Genomic DNA, 21,269 nt, shown 5'->3' with positions numbered 1-21,269 from the left:
ATGGTAGAATTATTTGAATGGTAGAATTCACACTAGGGAAGCTATCTTGTCTTTGACTTGGTTTTTGAGCGGAATTTTTTGGGGTTTTTTTTTTTGTGTGTTTAAAAAAATATTTTTATTGATTTCAAAGAGGAAGGGAGGGGGAAGAGAGAGACAGAAACATCAATTATGTGAATCATCGATTGGCTGCCTCCTGCATACCCCTCATCGGGGATTGAGCCTACAACTTGGGCATGTGACCCGACCGGGTTTGTGACCTCCTGGTTCATAGGTTGATGCTCAACCACTGAGCCACACCCACCAGGCTTTTGGGACGTTTATGATGACTGTTTAAATTTCCTTACTGTTGATCAGTCTAATTAGGTTTTCCAGTTCTTCATGGTTCAATCTAGGAAGGTTGTTTGTCCGTTTCTCTAGGTTATTGACTTTGGTGACATATAGCCTTTAATAATAGCCTAGTAATCTTGTATATTTTTTTGTATTTCTGTGGTGTGCGTTGTAACTTTCATTTCTGATTTTGTTTGAGATTTTTCTCTTTTCTTAGTGAGTCTACCCAAGGTTTGGCAATTTTATTCATCTTTTCAAAGAACCAGCTATTTGGTGTATTAAATTTTTTCTATTGTCTTTTTGTTCGTTATTTCATTTAATTCTGCTCTGATTTTTAGTATTTATGTCTACTAACTTTGGGCTTCATTTGTTCTTTTTCAAATTCTTTAAGTTCACATTAGATTATTTGGGATGTTTCTTGTTTCTTGAGCTAGGCCTGTAATGCTATAAACTTCCCTCTTAGTACTACTTTTGCTGCATACCACAAATTTTGGTATGCTGTATTGTCATTCTCATTTGTCTCCATGTATATTTTAATCTCTTATTTCTTCTTTGCCCCAGTAGTTCTTCAGTAGCATGTTGTTTAATCTCCCCGTATTTGGTATTTTCAGTTTTCTTAAGTGTTATGTCTTCTTAATGTATTTTCTCGCCTTTATGATTGTAAAATGTTCATTTTTGTCTCTTTTTACCATTTTTATCTTGAAATCTATCTGATATAAGTACCACTACACCCATTCTTCTCTGGATGCCATTTGCTTGGAGTATCTTCTTCTATTCTTTCGTTTTAAGTCTGTTTGCACACTGAACCTGTGTAAATTCAGTTCTTTTCTTTCTTCCCCTTTTATGTTTTTGTTGTTGCAGATTATCCCTTTATATGCTGTGCCTTTATTTTCCAAATTGTAGAAGCTATAGTGTTTTTTAATGCCTTTACTTCCTTCAACTTTTATATTTAAGTATTTAATGCCCTATATTGAATAATAGTTGCAATTTCCTGCTTTTGTCTGTCATCTTCAGTTTTATTTCCTATTGTCTTTTTGTTTCAGGTAGAAGGGATTCAACATTTTTTATTAAGTAGGTCCTGTGGGCCTCAGCTTTTGTTTGTCTTGGAAAGCCTTTATTTTTCCTTCATATCTAAAGGATAATTTTGCTGGATATATTATTCTTGAATGGTGATTACTGTCTTTCAGTATTTTGAATATTTGATTCTACTTGTAGCTTATAAGTTTTCAGCTGGGGGGAAAAAAACAATGATAAACTAATGGTTTGTTTTGTTTTTATAGGTTACAGTCTTCCTTAGCTGTCTTGAGAATTCTTTCTTTGTCATTAAGTTTTGACACCTTTAATATAATGTGCCTTGGATAAGGCCTTTTTTCATTGAGGTAAATAGGGGTTCTGTTATTCTTCTTGGATTTGAGGGTCCAGCTCGTTCTATATGTTTGGGAAGTTCTCATTATTTGTTTAAATAGGCTTTCTGTTCTCTTTCTTTTCTTCAGGTATACCTATTATTTTATTACTAGAGGCCCAATGCAAAAATTTGTGCAAGGGGCTCGGCACTCGCAGTCACGGTGCCTTGCCTCGGCACTCGCAGCCGCAGCTTCATCTGGAAGGTCATCTGGTCGTTCGGCTGCCTGGTCTAACTAGCATATTATGCTTTTATTATTATAGATTGCTCTCTCTAATGGAATCAGATAGTTCTTTTTTTGTTGTTGTTAATCCTCACCGAGGATATTTTTCCATTGATTTTAGATAGAGTGGAAGGGATGGGGAGAGACAGAAACTTTGATGTGAGAGAGACACATATTGGTTGCCTCCTGAATGAATGGTCAGGATCGAGCCTGCAACCAAGGTATGTGCCCTTTATTGGAATCGAACCCAGGACCCTTCAGTCCATGGGCCTATCACTGCGCCAAACCAGCAAGGGCAGATAGTATTTATAGAATTCTTTCATATTTTTAAAACTCTCAATTCTTTCTCTTCATCTGAGTCATTTCTAGATTTCTAAGTTCAAGATCACTAATTCTTCTTTTCCATCTGGTCTGCTCTATTTCCTAAGCTCTCTAATTCACCCCCTCCCTTTTTAAAAAAAATATATTTTTTTATTGATTTTAGAGAGGAAGGGAGAGAGAGAGATAGAAATATCAATGATGATGGAGAATCATTGATCAGCTGTTCCCTGAACGCCCCCCACTGGGGATTGAGCCCACAATCCGGTCATATGCCCTGAACGGGAATCGAACCATGACCTCTTGGTTCATAAATTGACGCTCAACCACTGAGCCATGCTGGCCGTTCTTTAATTCATTCTTAATCTCATTTATTGCATTATTGAGTTCTTTAGCTCCAGAATTCCTTTTTTTTTAAATATATGTTTTATTGATTTCAGAGAGTAAGGGAGAGGAAGAGATAAAATCATCAATGATGAGAGAATCACTTATCGGCTGCCTCCTGCGCACCCCACATTGGGGATCGAGCCCACAACCTGGGCATGTGCCCTGACCAGGAATCGGAACCGTGAACTCCTGCTTCATAGGTGTCGATGCTCAACCACTGAGCCATGCCAGCCGGGCCAGAATTTCTTTGTTGGCTCAGTTAGATGGAGCATCATCAAAATGTTGCTGATTTGATTCCCGGTTATGGTACATACTTAGGTTGTGGATTTGATCCCCAGTCGGGGAGTTTAGGGAAGGCAACCAATTGATATAAGTCAAGTGGCAAGTTACATGGAAAGAAGAAATTGGGGTTTTCTTGCTTCTTAAGTAAACTTCCTTCCATATTTCCATCTTGGAAAGGATTAGATAGTCATATCAGTCATCTTCATCTTTAGTACCATGCATTTTTTAGGTATGGTGGCTTTATCTTGCCAAGATAAGATAACTTTCAATATATGAAATCATTAAGATGGAAAATTATTTTGGGTGTATTTGGACAATTTTCAACAAAAGCCTTTTTAAAATAACTGTAAGAGATCTTGGACAGTTCCACAAGTCATGATGTTGAACATAAGTTTTACAATAAATTTATCTTTTGTAGAAAATATCAACTTGCATATTAAGCAATAAGGATGTTTATATACATTGCTTTCTGAACATTTTTATTTATGAATACTAAGTTACAAAAAATAATATCCAAAATTTTTACTTTTTTTTTAAAAGGTACCAATATGAATTTATTCATATTGTCAGGAGTTTCCCTGGCTGTTTTTTCCATTTCTCTATATGTATGAGAATAGGCAAAACATTTTTATGTATCCTATTATATCTGCTGTTTTGTAACATTTTCATTTATTAGAGACATCTTTCCATGTTACTTTAAATATCTTCCTCTTTTATAATAGTGGCATATGTGTGTATTCTAATTTGTCTACTATCTTGGGCATTAAGACATTTTGGTAACATTTTTGTGTATATGCCTAAGCAGACATTTCCATCAGAACTGTGGAAAGAATACCTGGAAAAGGAATTGTTGGACTAAAAGCTATACAGAGCTAAAATTCAGACATGTATTTTTTTAGATTGCCTTCCAGAAAGGTTACAATTCAGCAATTCGTACTATTTGCCCTGTGTCCATTTACTACTCTTTTTAATCTTAGGATGAACAAAAAATTATTATTTAAGTTGAGCCTCTTTTTGTTGTTTTTCTGTTGAACTGCCTATTTGTGTTTTTTGTCCATATTTTTTTTCTGTTTCATCTTTTGTTTTTAAATATTGAATTTACATGAAATTTATTTTTATCTGGGGTATGAGGTACATCTAATTTTTCCCCTTGAAAATAATGATGGATACTCCCAATAAAATATAAGAATGTATGAAACATAATTTGAAATTGATATATAGTATAGCATATTAAATTTCTAATTAATAATTAGAAATAGGATAGGTTTAGAGATAGGTAACTAAGCATTATTTGCTGTTATGTAACCTTTTGTACAAAAAATTTAGTTTTGTATTTTCTCCCACACTTAATTGCACATTCTGGCCTTTAGCCATTTTATATACATGTAAAGATTTGGTGCTATGGTATTAACACCCCCCACCAAAAAAAAAAAAAAAAAGATGTATTGACAAATATATAAGGCTAAAAAATTCTTTTTTTAAAATATACTTTTACTGATTTCAGATTTCAGAGAGAGGAAGGGAGAGGGAGAGAGAAATAGAAATATCAATGATGAGAGAGGATCATGGATTGGCTGCCTCTTGCACAACCCCTACTGGGAATTGAGTTCGCAACCAGGACCTGCGCCTTGAACCAGGAATTGAGCCCTGACCTGGTTTGTGGGTCAACCCTCAGCCAATGAGCCACACCAGCAGGGCTAGGCTAAAGAATTCTTTATTGACAAAACAGAGTTTTTCTTTTAGCAAAGAAACATGTCTAGGTGACTCAGCATAAATGACCTAGTTTGAAGTTCTTTTCAGACTTAGACTATTCCTAATAGTGTTCACTTAACCCCAACAAATATATGGGTGATGATGAGGTGGTAGTTATACTTCCCCTGTCTTAAAGTGGATGCTAGGAGTTAGTTGGCTTATGTATAATGCACATTTACTTTATGAAATAAATTGGGGAAAAAATTTAAGCATTGAATTATTTTATTATAGCCATATTATGAAATTTTCTGGCTTACAACTTAAAAGTTGTCAAGCTTATATTTATTTTGAATATTATATTTCTACAGCTTTTATTTCTAACTGCATAGTTAGGGTACTGATATAATTAATATTGAAATCTTAAACCTTTGTGAACTTATAGCAGATGCTTTCATATTAGCACAGTAGTATGTCTAAGGCATTTACTCTCTCAAAGTAAAACTAAGCAAAAGGTCAATGTATACAAAGTATAAATAAGTAACAGCTTTTTAAAATCATGTACAGTGAGTCTAGTTTTCTTTTAGTCTTGGCAGAATATGCAGATTTTCATCACTGTTAGACTCTTGTCTTACTGTTATTTTTAGGTTAAGAGCATTAATTGTTTGAGCTATATATTTCAGTTCCTCATTTGTTAAATGAGAATACTACCTAGTTTGTAGCTTTGTTTTGGAAGGTAAATGAAGCAACAGTTTACTAGTATAAAAGTCCTCTACAAAGCCTGGTACATAGTATACAATTATTGATGTCACTGATGCTATTCAGATAAGCTACACTGATGGGACTCAACTTTTTCTTACTGATGAATACTAAGTCACTGAGGAGAACCCCTTCCTCCGAATATTGCAGTGAAGAATTACTTGTCAATTTAGTGATGTATGTTTTTAGCATTAAATATGATGGTTTACAAATACATTATTATAGTGATTTCTACTTTTGAAAGACTGTAGTCTCTGTTCACTTTTCCTTCAATTCTGTTATACTTGTTGAGTAGACATTTTATGTCGAAGAAACAACATTGGACCTGATGTCAAGAGGACAATCTACAGATGTATTCATTATGATAACACTTTGGCTTTTGTTTTGCATTAATGATTCTTATACTTACCTGTACAAATTTTGAGTGTTCTTCTCTCTTGTAAAAGGTGGTGGACCCAGGAAAAGAAAGTTATCTTCTTCTTCAGACACAAATGAGGAAGATGAATGTAATGGTAATCAAACCATAAAAAAGCAGAGACAGGATCATGTAAGTTACATTTGAATTGCACTATCAAAATTACCTGGTTAAGCACAGAATATGTTGTTTATGAACATCAGACCTGAAAATCCACCTGAATGAATCTTCTTTCTTTTCTCTCTCAATACCAAGTCAGAGAATCAGTTTTTGCATTTCATTTGTGACAGTTTTTTCTTTTTAATTTATCTAGTATTAATTTTTCACCTCTTAGCTATAAAATTAATTTTTAGGATATTCTAATGGCATATATTTATACTTTAAAAATTTTTTCATGAAAGTTATACATACATATCCTAATATGTAAAAACCCTGGGACGTAACTACCAATAACAACCGAGGCTCGACCAACTGGAAGTCAGTCTTGACTGCTTCCGCTGCAGGCACGGTGCCCCAAGCACTGACTGCTGAGGGGGCTGTGAATCAGGACCAGAGAGAGGCCTGAAGAGAGAAGCAGGGATTGATCTGTTGCCTCTGTGGCAGCTTTTTTTTTTTTTTTTAAATCTTTATTGTACAGATTATTACAATTGTTCCTCTTTTTTCCCCCCATAGCTCCCCTCCACCTGGTTCCCACCCAACCCTCTGCCTTTACCCACCCCCCACTGTTTTCATCCATAGGTGTACGATTTTTTGTCTCTTCCCACACCCCCCACAATCCTTTGCCCCCAAGAATTGTCAGTCCACTCCCTTTCTATGCCCTTGATTCTATTATATTCACCAGTTTATTCTGTTCATCAGATTTTTTATTCACTTGATTTTTAGATTCACTTGTTGATAGGTATGTATTTGTTGTTCATAATTTTTATCTTTACCTTTTTCTTCTTCTTCCTCTTCTTAAAGAATACCTTTCAGCATTTCATATAATACTGGTTTGTCGGTGATGAACTCCTTTAGCTTTTTCTTGTCTGTGAAGCTCGTTATCTGACCTTCAATTCTGAATGCTAACTTTGCTGGGTAGAGTAATCTTGGTTGTAGGTTCTTGCTATTCATCGCTTTGAATATTTCTTGCCACTCCCATCTGGCCCGCATAGTTTCTGTTGAGAAATCAGCTGACAATCGTATGGGTACTCCCTTGTAGGTAAGTAACTGTTTTTTTCTTGCTGCTTTTAATATTCTCTCTTTGTCTTTTGCTCTTGGCATTTTAATTATGATGTGTCTTGGTGTGGTCCTCTTTAGATTCCTTTTATTTGGGGTTCTCTGTGCTTCCTGGACTTGTAAGTCTATTTCTTTCACCAGGTAGGGGAAGTTTTCTGTCATTATTTCTTCAAATAGGTTTTCAATATTTTGCTCTCTCTCTTCTGGCACCCCCATAATTCGGATGTTGATAGGCTTGAGGTTGTCCCAGAGGCTCCTTACACTATCTTCAACTTTTTGGATTCTTTTTTCTTTTGGCTTTTCCGGTTGGGTGTTTTTTGCTTCTTTGTATTTCAAATCTTTGACTTGATTCTTGGAATCTTCTAGTCTGCTGTTGGATCTCTGTATATTATTTTTTATTTCAGACAGTGTATGCTTAATTTCTAATTGGTCCTTTTTCATATCCTCGAGGGTCTCACTAAATTTATCGGCGGTTTCTGGAAGATTCTTGAAAAACCTTATAACCGTGGTTTTGAACTCTATATCCAGTCATTTGCTTTCTTCCATTTCTGACCTGTTTCTTTGTCTCTGCATTTTGCCTGCTTCCCTGTGTTGATAGAGTGGCTTTGTGTGCTAGGTGTCCTATAGGGCCCAGTGACTCAGCCTTCCCAATTACCTGAGGTGGACACTCTTGGTGCACCCCTTTGTGGGCTGTGTGCATAGTCTTGTTGTAGTTGAGCCTTGATTGTTGTTGGTATCACTGGGAGCAATTGACCTTCAGGCCAATTGGCTGTGAGGTTCACCTGTGTCTACGCTGGGAGAACTTTGTGCTGAGACATCCTTAACCTTTTGCACTCGGATGTCGAGTGTGACTCGACACGGTTAGCATTAGAATAAAGGAATCGAGAAAAAAGCAAGCGAGTGCAAAGGGTTAAGACTTGCTTCAGTGGGGCTTTGGTGCGCACTGAGTCTTCCCCTTGGGTGTGTCTCTTATGGATCTGAGGAGTTGTAATCTGGAAGGTCCCACTCTGACCACTGGGTACACTGACTCTTGGATCTCCAAGGAGGTGCAAATATAGCCTCTGCCTGAGGCCACCCAGCAGGAGCTATGGAGAGATCTGCAGATTCCTCATCTTTGTTTGGGGTTTGGAGGTGCCCAGATGAGGCCCAGCTGTGAAGCAATGCAAGCTGCTGTGGGGCCTTGGGCCTTCTTTTGGATGTTCTGGGTCTCTCTGACCAAGCTGCAGTTTGTTAGGTAATTTTAGGTTGCAAAGTGTCAGACCATTCATATGCAAAAACCTCTGTGCACAGCTTTGGTGGGGCGGGGTCTCAGGGCGAAGCAAACAGCTATGGCTGCTCCTCAGCCCTGTCCTAAGAGGCCCCCTGGGTCTCAGTGTCCCTCGGTAATCGCTGCAAGCACCTCTGAGAGAAAGCAGCCCTCGAGTTCTGCCCAAAGCCAGACAGTCCAGTTTCTCCCGTATGAGTCTGGGTCCCCAGAGTCTTGCCCGGAACTGGAGTTCAGAGCAGTTGGGAGCTTGTGTCTCCCTCCTGATTGAAAAGGACAACCGCGTACTCAGTTGCCAGCCCTTTCTGCGCCCGCGCGCCTTCGTACCTCTGCACTTTACTTCTGCACCTCCTCTGAGTCTCAGTGTGCTTTTCTTTTTTCTTCTAGTTGTAGAATTTCCACTCAGCAAACCTTCCTGTGGTTCTGGATGATGTCTGTTTTGTCTTTTAGTTATAGTTTTGAAGTGATTGTGCGAGGCAGCAATTTCAAGTGTTTACCTATGCCGCCATTTTGGTTTCTCCTCTGTGGCAGCTTTTGATCAGCACTTGCCTCTCTCTTTCTCCCCTAATCTGGCCGGCTGCCATTTCTCTCCAGGCCTCCACCGGTGCTGATGATCAGCCCCACCTTTCTAATCAGGCCCCGTTGATAGGCCTAGAGACGCTGACTGGCATAGGAACCGACCAATCAGAACCCAATGTGGGTGCTGTGAAGAACCAATGGCTGCCTAGGAGGAGAAGCTTTTGACATTGATTGGCATAGGAACCAACCAGCTAGTAGATGTTTGAGGTGTATGTGTTTTGTATATTCCTATGTAGTCCAGTTCGGGTTGGAATCCACATTGTCACAAAAATAAAAGTATAAGACTGGACCACCTTCAAATACTGTGAAGTCAGTAAGAACAGGTATAAAGAAATTCCCTATAGAGTTTCCTCAAAAAACTAAAAAATGGTTATACCATATGACCCAGAAATTCCACTTCTGGGTATTTATCGGAAGAAAACAAAAACATGAATTTGAAAGGATACATGCACTCCTATGTTCATTGAGGCATTATTTACAGTATCCAAGGTATGGAAGCAACCTAGATATCCATTAATGCATGAATGGATAAAGGTGTGGTATATAATGGAATATCATACAGCAATAAAAAAGAATGAAACCTTGCCATTTGTTACAACATGGATGAGGGTATTATGCTAAGTGAAATAAGTCAAGCAGAGAAAGACAATTGATTTATGTGTGGAATCTAAAAAGCAAAACATAACAAAAAACAGACTCATAGGGACAGTCCAAAAGGGATGGTTACCAGAAGGGTGGGGAATGGGTGTGAGTGAGGATGGGTGAATGGGGAAAAGGGAATATAGTCAATAATCCTATATAATAAAGAGGTAATATGCAAATTGACCATCACGCCAATACACAAGATGGCTGCCCCCATGCGGTCAAAGATGGCCGCCCCTATGGGGGCACAAGATGGCCGGCAGGGGAGGGCAGTTAGGGGTGGTCGAGCTGGCAGAGGAGGACAGTTGGGGACCCAGGCCAGCAGGGGACGACAGTTAGGGGAGACCAGGCCGACAGGGGAGGGCAATTGGGAGGGACCAGGCCTGCAGGGGAGGGCAGTTAGGTGTCGATCAGGCTGGCAGGGGAGTGGTTAGAGGGTGATCAGGTTGGCAGGCAGGCAGGCGAGCAGTTGGGAGCCAGCAATCCCGGATTGTGAGAGGGCTGTCCTAGATTGGAGAGGGTGCAGGCTGGGCTGAGGGACAACTCCCTCACCCCCCCGCCCCCGCCCCGGGCATGAATTTTGTGCACCAGGCCTCTACTATTGTCACAGGTTTATGTGGTGTCAAATGATTACTGGAATTAGTGGGGTAATCCCATTGTAAGGTATAAAAATGTCAAATCACTATATTGTATACCTAAAGCTAATATAACCCATATAAGATTATATACTTACTATACTTAACCCTTTGCACTCGCTTGCTTTTTTCTTGATTCCTGCTACTGATGCTAACTGTGTCGAGTCACACTCGACATCCGAGTGCAAAAGGTTAAATTAAAAAATAAAATTTTAAAAATAGAAGAAGAAAATGAAAGCTTGTTCAGTGTTTGGATTAAAGACCAAAGAGTGAAAAAAGTCAGAGACAACCTTTTTCACATGTATCTTTATATACAAAGACCTTAAATGGAAATCACTGTATCCTGCAGAAGTAGCTCCAATAGTGGTTGCATTAGTAGTTTCAAACAATGCCACAAATTCATAAGCCATTGCCTTGCCGGTGTGGTTCAGTGGTTTAGTGTCGACTTGTGAACCAGGAGGCCACAGTTTGATTCCCGGTCAGGGCACATGCCTGGGTTTCTTTTGGCTCAATCCCCAGTTGGGGGTCGTGTAGGAGGCAGCTAATCAATGATTCTCTCTCATCATTGATGTTTCTACCTCTCTCCCTCTACCTTCCTCCCTCTGAAATCAATAAAAACATATTGTTTTAAAAAGTTCATAAGCCATCAACTATCACACAAAGCCATGAGTGCAGATGGGAAAGCTACATAATAATTTTCCAATAGTGATTCAGAAGTAAACTGAAGAAACAGCTGACTATTCATTGAATTAAGTTCTCAATTTAATGAAACAGGTATTTGTTATGCATGCATGCTTCAAAGGGCCCAAATCTGAAAGACAGAAAACATACTCTAGGATTTAAGACTTGGAAAGGTAGCATTACAGTGATGTTTGGTACCAGTGCCTGGTAGAGACTTGGAACTGATGAAATCAATAGTAGTTTATCACTTACCAAAATGACCCTTTAAAAGAAATAGTTCAAGTCAGCCTTAGGGTTTACTACAGGTGGAGTGCCCAAATCTGCCTTGATATTTTTACTTAACTCTTCCCTGTTATAAAGGACTAGAGGCCTGGTGCACGAAATTCATGCATGGGGGGCGGGGAGGGTGTCCCTAAGCCCAGCCTGCACCCTCTCCAATCTAGGACCTCTTGAGGGATGTCCGACTGCCCGTTTAGGCCCGATCTCACAATCCAGGACTGCTGGCTCCTAAATGCTTGCCTTCCTGATTACCCCTAACCGCTTCTGCCTGCCAGCCTGATCACCCCCTAACCACTCCCCTGCCAGCCTGTTTGCCCCTAACTACCCTCCCTTCAGGCCTGGTCACCCTTAACTGCCCTCCCCTGCAGGTCTGGTTCCCCACAACTGCTCTCCCCTGCAGGCCTGGGTCCCCCCCCCCAACTGCCCTTCCCTGGAGGCCCGGTCACCCCCAACTTCCCTCTTCTGCCGGCCTGGTCACCCCTAACTGCCTCCCCTGCAGGCTTGATCGCCCCCAATTGCCCTCCCTTGCAAGCCTGGTCCCTCCTAACTGCCCTCCCCTGCTGGCCTGATCGCCCATAACTGCCCTCCCTTGCAGGCCTGGTCCCTCCCAACTGCCCTCCCCTGCTGGCCATCTTATGGTGGCCATCTTGTGTGTTGGAGTGATGGTCAATTTGCATAATACTCTTTTATTAGATAGGATAGAGGCCTGGTGCATGGGTGGGGGCCAGTTGGTTTGCCCTGAAGTGTGTCCCGGATCAGGGTGGGGGTTCCCTTGGGGCATGGGGCGGCCTGGGCGAGGGGCCTGTGATGGTTTGCAGGCCGGCCATGCCCCCGGCGAACTAAGCAGAGGCCCTGGTATCTGGGATTTATTTATCTTCTACAATTGAAACTTTGTAGCCTAGAGTGGAGCCAAGCCTTCTGCTCGCTCCGTGGTGGCAGCCATTTCTGTTGGGATTTATTTATCTTGTATAATTGAAACTTTGTAGCCTGGAGTGGAGGCCTAGGCCCGCCAGGGCTGCAGAAGCTTGGCTTCCTCCATCGCCGGGGGCAGCCCTAGCCTCCTGCTCTCTCCAGCTCCGTGGCTGCCGCCATTTTTGTTGGGATTTATTTATCTTCTATCATTGAAACTTTGTAGCATTGAGTGGAGGCCTAGGCCGGCAAGGGCAGGCAGAAAGCTTGGCTTCCTCCATTGCCGGGGAAACCCAAGCCTTCCTTTTGCTCTCCATGGCTGCAGCCATCTTGGTTGGGTTTATTTGCATATTCGCTCCTGATTGGCTTATGGGCGTGGCTTATAGGTGTAGCGGAGGTATGGTCAATTTGCATATTACTCTTTTATTAGATAGGATTATTACAAAAATAAAAGTAAAACTCCAAAATGAAAAAATTATATTTGAAAATTCTTAGTTCATCTAAGACTGAACCAAAAGTTTTTTTTCTTTTTCTTTCTGCCTCCAAAAAAAACATCTCTCTGTTATAGCCTGTTGATAAAAATATGATAGCAGCATTTATGGCTTATTATTTGAACTGAGCATTTAAAATGCTATTTGCTGTTACTGAAGATGAGAATGCAGATATGGTTATAAAATTTTGGAAGAGATTTAACATCAGGAAGGCATTGCTACCATTATAGAAGCCTGTAGTGATACAGTGGAGTGTTACATTAAATATGGGGGAAAGTTCTCCTTAATTTGTGATTCTTCAGATAAATTTTTAAAATTCAAAACAAGTGTGTTGACATAGGAAAACAGTTTGGCTTTGGGGAGGTAGAAAATTGAGATGTTAAAGTTTTAAGGGTCCCAATCCTGATCTAGCCACAGAAGACTTGAAATAGGTTGCACCTGATGGCTAAGTAGATGCAAAAGGTGAAGAAGATGATGAAAACCTAAAGGCTTCACTGGGTCAGCATAACACATCAACTTATCAGGTCTTTTAAGTGTTGAAAACAGACTGGTTTGAAGGTAATGGCTTGCTGCTGAGCATAATAGGAGAGTCGTGTAGCATGGCATCCAGTTGAATTTGGAATCATACAGGCAACTTCAGTATGAAAGGAAGAAGCTAACAGCTCCATAGATTTATTTACTTTATTTGTTTTTTAATTCACTATTTATAGTTTCAGCCAGTATAGGAGAGATAACAGAAATACAATGCGTGGTGCCCTTCTATAGCTGGTGCAACTTTCTGTTCATTTTCAGATAGCCTGACCCCCCTCCCCTGACCACTTCATAGTAACTCATATCTGCAACCAGATCTTCCAGTGCTAACACCCCCAAGAAAATTTCAGTTCAGATTTATCATGCCATTTTCAACACTAGTTTTTATTTTCATGATTTTGCACAGCATAGTAATTTTTGGAAAGCATACAAGTTATAGCAGAATGGAGTAGTTATCGGCAGAAGCAGATCTGACCTTGCTCCAAAACCATGTGGGTCTGTGCTAGGATACAGTGATGGGCAACCTTTTGAGCTTGGTGTCAAACTTCGCCAAAAAAACTGAGCATAACTCGGGTAGTATGTCACTTTGAGGAAAAAACTAACTCCAAGACTCTAGTCGCAAATGTTTCATCCTCAGGAGCAGCAAATGTTTCATCCTCGGCATGCGGCCGCGTGTCATCAGAAATGGCTATGCGTGTCAGTGCTGACACGCATGTCATAGGTTCGCCATCACTGTATTAGGACTTGCCAGAGACGTCATGCAGCATCCTTATTAATCCAGATTCTTTAAGAATCATTCCATGTGCTCAATAGTCATGAAATACAACTGGCAGAGCACATTGTACTGCACCCTCGACCTACTACAGAGCCTTCTCTTAATCTAGGCCCTATTCATAACTGACAGTGTTAAGGGCTATTTCGTAAACAGAGTAGAGCAGCACACACTGCAGTGAAGTATACCTTGCCTCCAATATCCAGAGGCCAACCAAGAGTTGTCCCTTCTTTTTGTTTAAGAGTGGAATATGCAACACACTCCATAAAAATCTTGAAAGTGGTGGGCCCAGAATTTGAGGGTGGTTATTTCCCACTCTGAGGTGTATGTATCTTCCTAAGGCCATCTGAAGTACCATTGCTTCCTGCTTATCAAGTTAGGTCAATATGATATGTTTAGTGTAGAGGAACAAAGTCATATTCTGTGGACTGTGGAAAACAGTAAGAGTCCTTGAGTACTTTATTATGAAAGAGAGCAGGAGAGAAACCAAAACCCTGAAGCCAGGGAAGGTGTATCTATCACTGACTTGCTTAGGTAAAAACAAATTGCTTCTACTTGCCCTTTCTAATTGGGATAGGGGAGAGAAGAGCATCTGCCAGATTGATAACTGCATAGTTATATTGATCTGCTCCATTAAAAGTACTACATCTGGTATAGCAGCTGCAATTGGGGTCATCACCTGTTTATGTTCACCCAAAATAATTTTCCAAGACCCATCCAGCTTTTGCATAGGCCAAGGAGGCACATAGCATTGGGATGGGACGGTGGTGTCAGTCTCTGCAGTTCCTTCAGGAATAATGGTATCTGCTGCTGCTGCTGTAGAGGTCTAAACTGGGGACTTGGATTTGGTATTGCCTGAAATAATGGCCCTTACTCATGGGTCAAGGAGCTAATACGGGGTTGCTGCCAGTGCCAAATATGTCTGTTCCAGCTTTTCATTCTGAAACCAGAAAAATAACTACAGGACTGACTCATAACCGCTGGACCCACAGAGACAGATTTGTGCCCAAGTGCCAATCACCTGGCATTTGTAAAGCTCTGTTGTAACCTCTGGAGTACATGGGAATTTTCAGTCTCGGGGATTAGCAGAGCTGGCAGAAGCGTGGATCTGAGAGCAAATAGCAAATGATAGGAACACTCTCTGCTGAGTATTTTAATTTGTGCTATCATATATTTGATTCCCAAAAGATGTTTACAATTTTCCAAGTATTTTAACCATTTTTATTGAGGTAAAATTCATAGTATGAAGTTAGCCATTTTAGAATGAACAATTCAGTGGCATTTAGTATGTTCACAATGTTGTTGCAACTACCCCTCCTGTCTAGTTCCAAAACATTTTATCACCCAATAATAGAATGCCATACCTTTTAAGCAGTTTCTCTTCTCCCCCCAGCTCCTGGCAGCCACACTCTGCTCTTTGTATCTATGTATTTACCTGTATAGACACCTAAGTTTCTATTGCTGGTTATTATCTGCCTGTGACCTCTAAAAGGCTTGTTCTTAGAGTTTCAGTGTCATTTGTTATAAAATAAGTGTGGCAGTATGAATTTTTGAGGGCTTTGAAATGCTTTCTCCAAATATTAGTGTTTTATTATTCTCCTCAAAATCATATTGCTTTTTGATAAATGACCTCAGTTTGGCACTTCAGGCCTTATTCAATAATAGTTTTGGTTTTAGTTTTCAGCCATTAGCCTATCCATGGTCTCTGGCTTTAGCCAAATAGGCTACTTTCTATTACAAAAACATGTGCAATTTTTTTCCTGCTCCAAACTTCCACAGCATTTTTTAAGTGGTTCCTGAAACTTTCTCTTCAATTTTAAATATCCAGGTACTATACATACATTATATACAACATTTTATTTGTCTCTGTCCTGTGGAACCTCATTTTCCTATGTGAAAGTGAGGTATCACAATTTTTTTTTTTTTATCTTAGGTAATGACAGAAAAAATAGAGCATTAATTTGTTGGATAAGAAACAGAAGATAAAGGATGAGACTGTATTTTTCTCTATCTTGTTTGTATAGCATGTAGTACAGATCTAAGCAGAGTAGACAGATAAATGCTTTTGGACTTACTGAAATAAACCCAAGAAATCTTTTTTGTTTAAATGTGGAATTTTAACCAGTTTCTTCAAGTGATATTAGTTGACACAGAAAGAGGAAAGTGATTGTGAATATGAGTAACCATCATTGGAATTCCCAGATTAATGTTTAATTTATATATTGTTTAGTTTCACATAGGTTTTTTTAATTGATTTTTTTTTTTGGAGAAATATCAATTTGTTCCACTTATTTATGCATCCATTGTTTGATTCTTTTTTAAAAATATATTTTTATTGATTTCAGAGAGGAAGGGAGAGGAAGAGAGAGAGAAACATCAATGATAAGAATCATCCATCGGCCCTAACTGGTTTGGCTCAGTGGATAGAGCGTCGGCCTGCGGACTCCAGGGTCCCAGGTTCGATTCCGGTCAAGGGCATGTACCTTGGTTGCGGGCACATCCCCAGTAGGGGGTGTCCAGGAGGCAGCTGGTCGATGTTTCTCTCTCATCGATGTTTCTAACTCTCTATCCCTCTCCCTTCCTCTCTGTAAAAAATAAAATATATTAAAAAAATAAAAAAGAATCATCCATCTGCTGCCTTCTGCACGTGCCCTCTACTGGGGGTCGAGCCAGCAACCTGGGTATGTGTCCTGACCAGGAATCCAGCCATGACCTCCCAGTTTATAGGTCGATGCTCAACCACTGCATGTGCTGGCAAAGCCTGGTTGATTCTTTTATGTGCCCTGACTGGGGACCAAACCTGCAAACTTGGCATATTGGGATGATGCTCCAACTAGCTGAGCTATCTGACCAGGGCCCACATAAGTTTTTTGTCTTTTTTTTTTTTAATCATTGTGTCACTTTTTTTTTTTTTTAATACATTTTTATTGAGTTCAGAGAGGAAGGGAGAGGGAGAGAGAGATAGAAACATCAATGATGAGAGAATCATTGATTGGCTGCCTCCTGCATGCCCCCTACTGGGAATTGAGCCTGCAACCCTGGCCATGTGCCCTTGACCGGAATCGAACCTGGCACCACTTTGTCCGCAGGCCGACACTCTATCCACTGAGCCAAACCAGCTAGGGCCATTGTGTCACTTTTATGTTCTGTCGGAGCAATTTATATTTAAGCCATTTTATGACTCAAGACTGAAGTAAAAGTAAGTCTTTTTTCCTCTCAGTATTTGAAATTGGAGGTATGAAACTGAACACAGATGAGATATTTTTCTTTTTCCAATAACTTGGAGAGACTTCAATATACCTGAATTATTTCAGGTTAATTTGAGAAACATTCTAGTTTTTTCTTTTTTAGCAGATTTATCTCATTTTGACCACTGTATGAATGAAGTGTGAGTTGTCAATTGTTGGATATGCAATCAAGGGCTTTCAGGGATCTTATACCAGCAATATTTTTTTTATCCTTAAACACATAAATTTATCAATTTTCATTTGAACAAAATGAAACATTTTTGGATTCTTCAGATTGAATGTGATAACTTCCAAATCAAGTCAAAATACAAATGTAATTTGTCTTTAACCTCTGGTTATTGATAATCTCTTAAATTGGTTCTCTTTCTCTCCTCATTAGGGAGAGGAATCAAATGAGTCTGCAGAATCTAGAAGTATTTGGGAAAAGCAGGAAAGTATTGTATTGAAATTGCAAAAGGAATTTCCCCATTTGGGTAGAAAGGTGAGTAATGTACTTAAATTTAATCTGCGTGTACTAAGTGTTTGTATTACAAAATAGTGTTTGAGATATAAAAGCTATGGATGAGTTTTACATTTTTCTAATTAAATATTTTTTTAAAAAATATCTTTATATGGCTTGTTAAATCTTTACATTGTTTATTTACCATATTTGTGAACTATAGTATCAGCATTATAACCATAATCATAACAAACATAACTGTAGTAACAATTGTGAACTTACATATAAAATGTAAATTATCTAGAAAGCAATCTATAACCCCAAGTCAGCTGTTTTAACTATTTTTCCTGTTCTATTTTTTCAAATTTCTCATAAAAAATTTTAAAGTTGTAGCCCTGGCCAGGGTGACTCAGTGGTTAGAACGTCGGCCCTCACACCAAAGGGTCTTGGGTTCAGTTCCCAGTCAAGCATACATGCCTCAGTTGTGGGTTCACTTCCCAGCCCTGATTGGGGCTCATGCAGGAGGCAACCAACCAATGGATGTGCCTCTCACACACATCCCTCCCCTTCCACTCTCTCTGAAAAGCAATGGGAAAAATATCCTCAATTGATGATTAGCAACAACAAAAAAAGAATTTTAAAGTGTAATACTTCATTTCATTGTGTTAATATTCTGTAAGCTTTGTTCCCTTTGCCAGATAGTGAAAATACTTTGCATTAAAGACCCATACCAAACATGCTGGTGCTAATAGGACCACAGTTTAATCATGTGATTGTATATGGAAGCACATTATTTGTTTAACATTTAGAATACTTGCATTTGATTTGTTCAGGCATATGTACAGGTAGTACATCTGCTAATTCTGATGAGCTGAAAGCAAAATCTTATTGCTATACTTCTTTTTTACATATGTTGGAACTATATGTTTTGAAATTTACAGTTTGTAAAGCCCAGATGTATATAGAAATTTAATTGAGCAAACACTTTTTAATCCTCTAATGTTCAGAGCGTTTCATTGGGAAAATAAAAATGCAAAAGAAGTCAAACTTCCTTCCCTTTGACAACTGTTATATATCTGTGAAGGTGAAATTATATACACAGACAGCATTTGTAAAGCAGCATGAAAACAAGTGTGAAATAATCAGATGATTTTCTTATTTTTAAAGATCATAAAAATTTTCTATGAACTGCTAATTTTAGATTTTTAACAAACCATCCATAACTTATTTCTAGGAACTAAGGGACGTACTCAAGGAACATGAATGGATGTACACAGAAGCCTTAGAATCTTTAAGAGTGTTTGCAGAAGATCAAGGTAATTGTCCATTCTGTTATTATTATAGAAAGTACATACTCCCATTATATTCTATATTTTAGTTTATAAGAAAATAGTAAATCTATTATCTAGTAATTAGAGAATGGGATTGTAAGAGATATTAGAAACAGTAATGGAAAAAAAAATGTAAATAACCAGTTTCCAAATGTTTTGGCCTATTCTTTATGATAGTGTAAAATGAAATAATAAATGTATTTTTCTGTTTGGATAGCTTCCTTTGATATTTATGGCTACTTGTAATCTATCATGTTTTATTGAATATAAAAAAAAACACATTTTTTTGCATTTTAACAGCTCTCTGAATGGATCTTAATGATTGCCGGTGTCACTGTAATGTAGAAGTCCTAGCCTGCACTTGCATGAATGTCAAAAGTACCAATATCAGAAACTTAAAAGATGGGACTCACTGGCATGGAAGAAAGTCCCTGGTGGAACACTAACCTTAGGAATCAAATAGTTTATGAGAAGTAGTGGGGAAGAGTTGAATCACTCAAGTTTAGTAACTTCCTTAAGCAAGAATTAAGTATACTAGCTCTTTATAATTGGCTTTAGGTTTTTCTTGTTTTGAAAATGATTCCTTTTAAGAATGGCTATACTACAAATGCTTTTGTTGGCACAGAGAATGATATTGTGTGGAATAAAGAAAGCCACTGATATCACCATTCTGAGTCAGAAAATTGTTTCAGAAGAGAAAGTTTATGAGGTGAAGAAATTACCCAATTTATCTTGCTTATTTTTTTAATATATGCACAAGAATGAAGGTGTATGATAATGTGTAAGTCTAAAAGCTCTTTGAGTAGGTAAAACAAAAACATTCTAAAGTCTTGTGTAAAATTAATTGGTACATATTTTCTTATTGGTACATTAAAACTGCCTTCAATCACAGGCATGTTAGAAATCTGGAATATGATTTATTAATCAGTGATAAAGCGGTGGTGCCTTTTAATATATCTAAATACTTTTTTACTAAGTAATGATAAACTTAGACTACTTAGAAGTGGTAAGGGAAAAATTAATTGTAATATGGAAGGTTTTAATTTGGGTGAACCTTGTTATTGCTATACCCATCAGTGTTGTCATCGGCATGGCTGCAAAGTAACATCTGGGACATATGGGTATGCAGCTGCCATTTATATTTTTAGGACCTTCGTTAGAAAATGCGGATTTATAATTAATACACTTTGAAAAAGAAGTTATCACCTGTTTTTGAAATTAATTATTTTAACTTATTGAATAACTTCAAATTGTACTCAGTATTTCTCTTTAGTGTGTATCAAGATTTAACAATAATTTATAGTTGAATTTTGTATTCAGAAGGAAAATACACATGTTTAAATATTTTTCTTACTTGAAGTGTTACATTGTTTTATTTTATTTATATCTTTGTAATTTAGTTATTTTTGTCTTTCTTTGTACACAGAATATGCTTCACAAAGTGAGCTTCCAAATGGAAAAGAAGTTTCTTCAAGAAGTCAAAATTATCCTAAAAGTATAGCTAAAGCAAAACTAAAACAGAAATATGCCATGAAAGCACAAAATGGTTTTAACAAGAAACGTAAAAAAAATGTATTTAATCCGAAGAGAGTTACTGAAGACTCTGAATATGATTCAGGTTCTGATGCAGGTAGTTCACTAGATGAGGACTATAGTAGTGGTGAAGAAGTGATGGAGGATGGCTATAAAGGTAAAATTCTTCACTTCCTTCAAGATGCTTCAATTGCTGAACTTACTTTGATTCCTCAGTGTTCTCAGAAAAAGGCTCAGAAGATAACAGAACTCCGGCCCTTTAATAGTTGGGAAGCTCTGGTAAGGCTACATTCTTTATCTCCGTGTGTGTGTGTGTGTGTGTGTGTGTGTGTGTGTGTGTGTGTGTGTTTAATTCACAGTACCGTTTATACTCAATGTGTCTTCAGCCCAGGGAAGCATAGATGGGTGGCCTTATCCTCTGTAGAGGCAAACATTACTTTCATTGTAAGCCAATAGTATTTCAAATAGTGTCATATGACCTAATTTTGAATGAATTAAGGGGTGATTTTCCTGAAAAAAACACCAAGCTGATTGGCTGGGCATACTGTCACTCATTCTTTTGCATAGAAACTTGGTTCATTTCACTGCAGAAGAAGAAATTAGAGCTTACATTTAGAAAGGAGTTGTTTGCTAGCCTGTTCTGATCTGTTACTGCTGATACACCATGCAGAAAGCAAGAATGTGGCAGAAATTTTACTGCAACTACTTGAAGAGCAGTAGCAACATCCAGGGGAGCTCCATAACTCAAAATGCCAGCCTAGGTGTTTTATGCTTCTCCACAAAAGAAACAATTGTTTATTTTCTTTTTCTTTTAAAAGTGACAGCTCTAACATGTTTTTCTTGGTTAAACAACGCGGCCATTTTATGGAGTATAGCAGGCTGCAGCGTTTTTAATTGGAAAGATAGAAAAGTGTGGAT

The 21,269-nt window shown here is 38.6% G+C and overlaps 1 protein-coding gene across 2 annotated transcripts in view; it reads left to right on the top strand.

The window, feature by feature from the left end:
• The window catches only part of SMARCAD1 (SWI/SNF-related, matrix-associated actin-dependent regulator of chromatin, subfamily a, containing DEAD/H box 1), a 104,305-nt gene that overhangs the window by 37,753 nt on the left and 45,283 nt on the right, over positions 1–21,269 (top strand). For both annotated transcript variants that reach the window (XM_008143546.3, XM_054727342.1), the window contains 4 exons: positions 5,834–5,934; positions 17,428–17,529; positions 18,722–18,803; positions 20,245–20,630. In XM_008143546.3, the coding sequence (XP_008141768.2) occupies positions 5,834–5,934; positions 17,428–17,529; positions 18,722–18,803; positions 20,245–20,630 (671 nt within the window). The remainder of the gene's footprint in view (positions 1–5,833; positions 5,935–17,427; positions 17,530–18,721; positions 18,804–20,244; positions 20,631–21,269) is intronic.

The sequence above is a fragment of the Eptesicus fuscus genome, chromosome 2 (genome assembly GCF_027574615.1).
Source record: "Eptesicus fuscus isolate TK198812 chromosome 2, DD_ASM_mEF_20220401, whole genome shotgun sequence".
Taxonomy (NCBI): Eukaryota; Metazoa; Chordata; class Mammalia; order Chiroptera; family Vespertilionidae; genus Eptesicus; species Eptesicus fuscus.
This window is presented reverse-complemented; position numbering and strand designations above follow the sequence as displayed.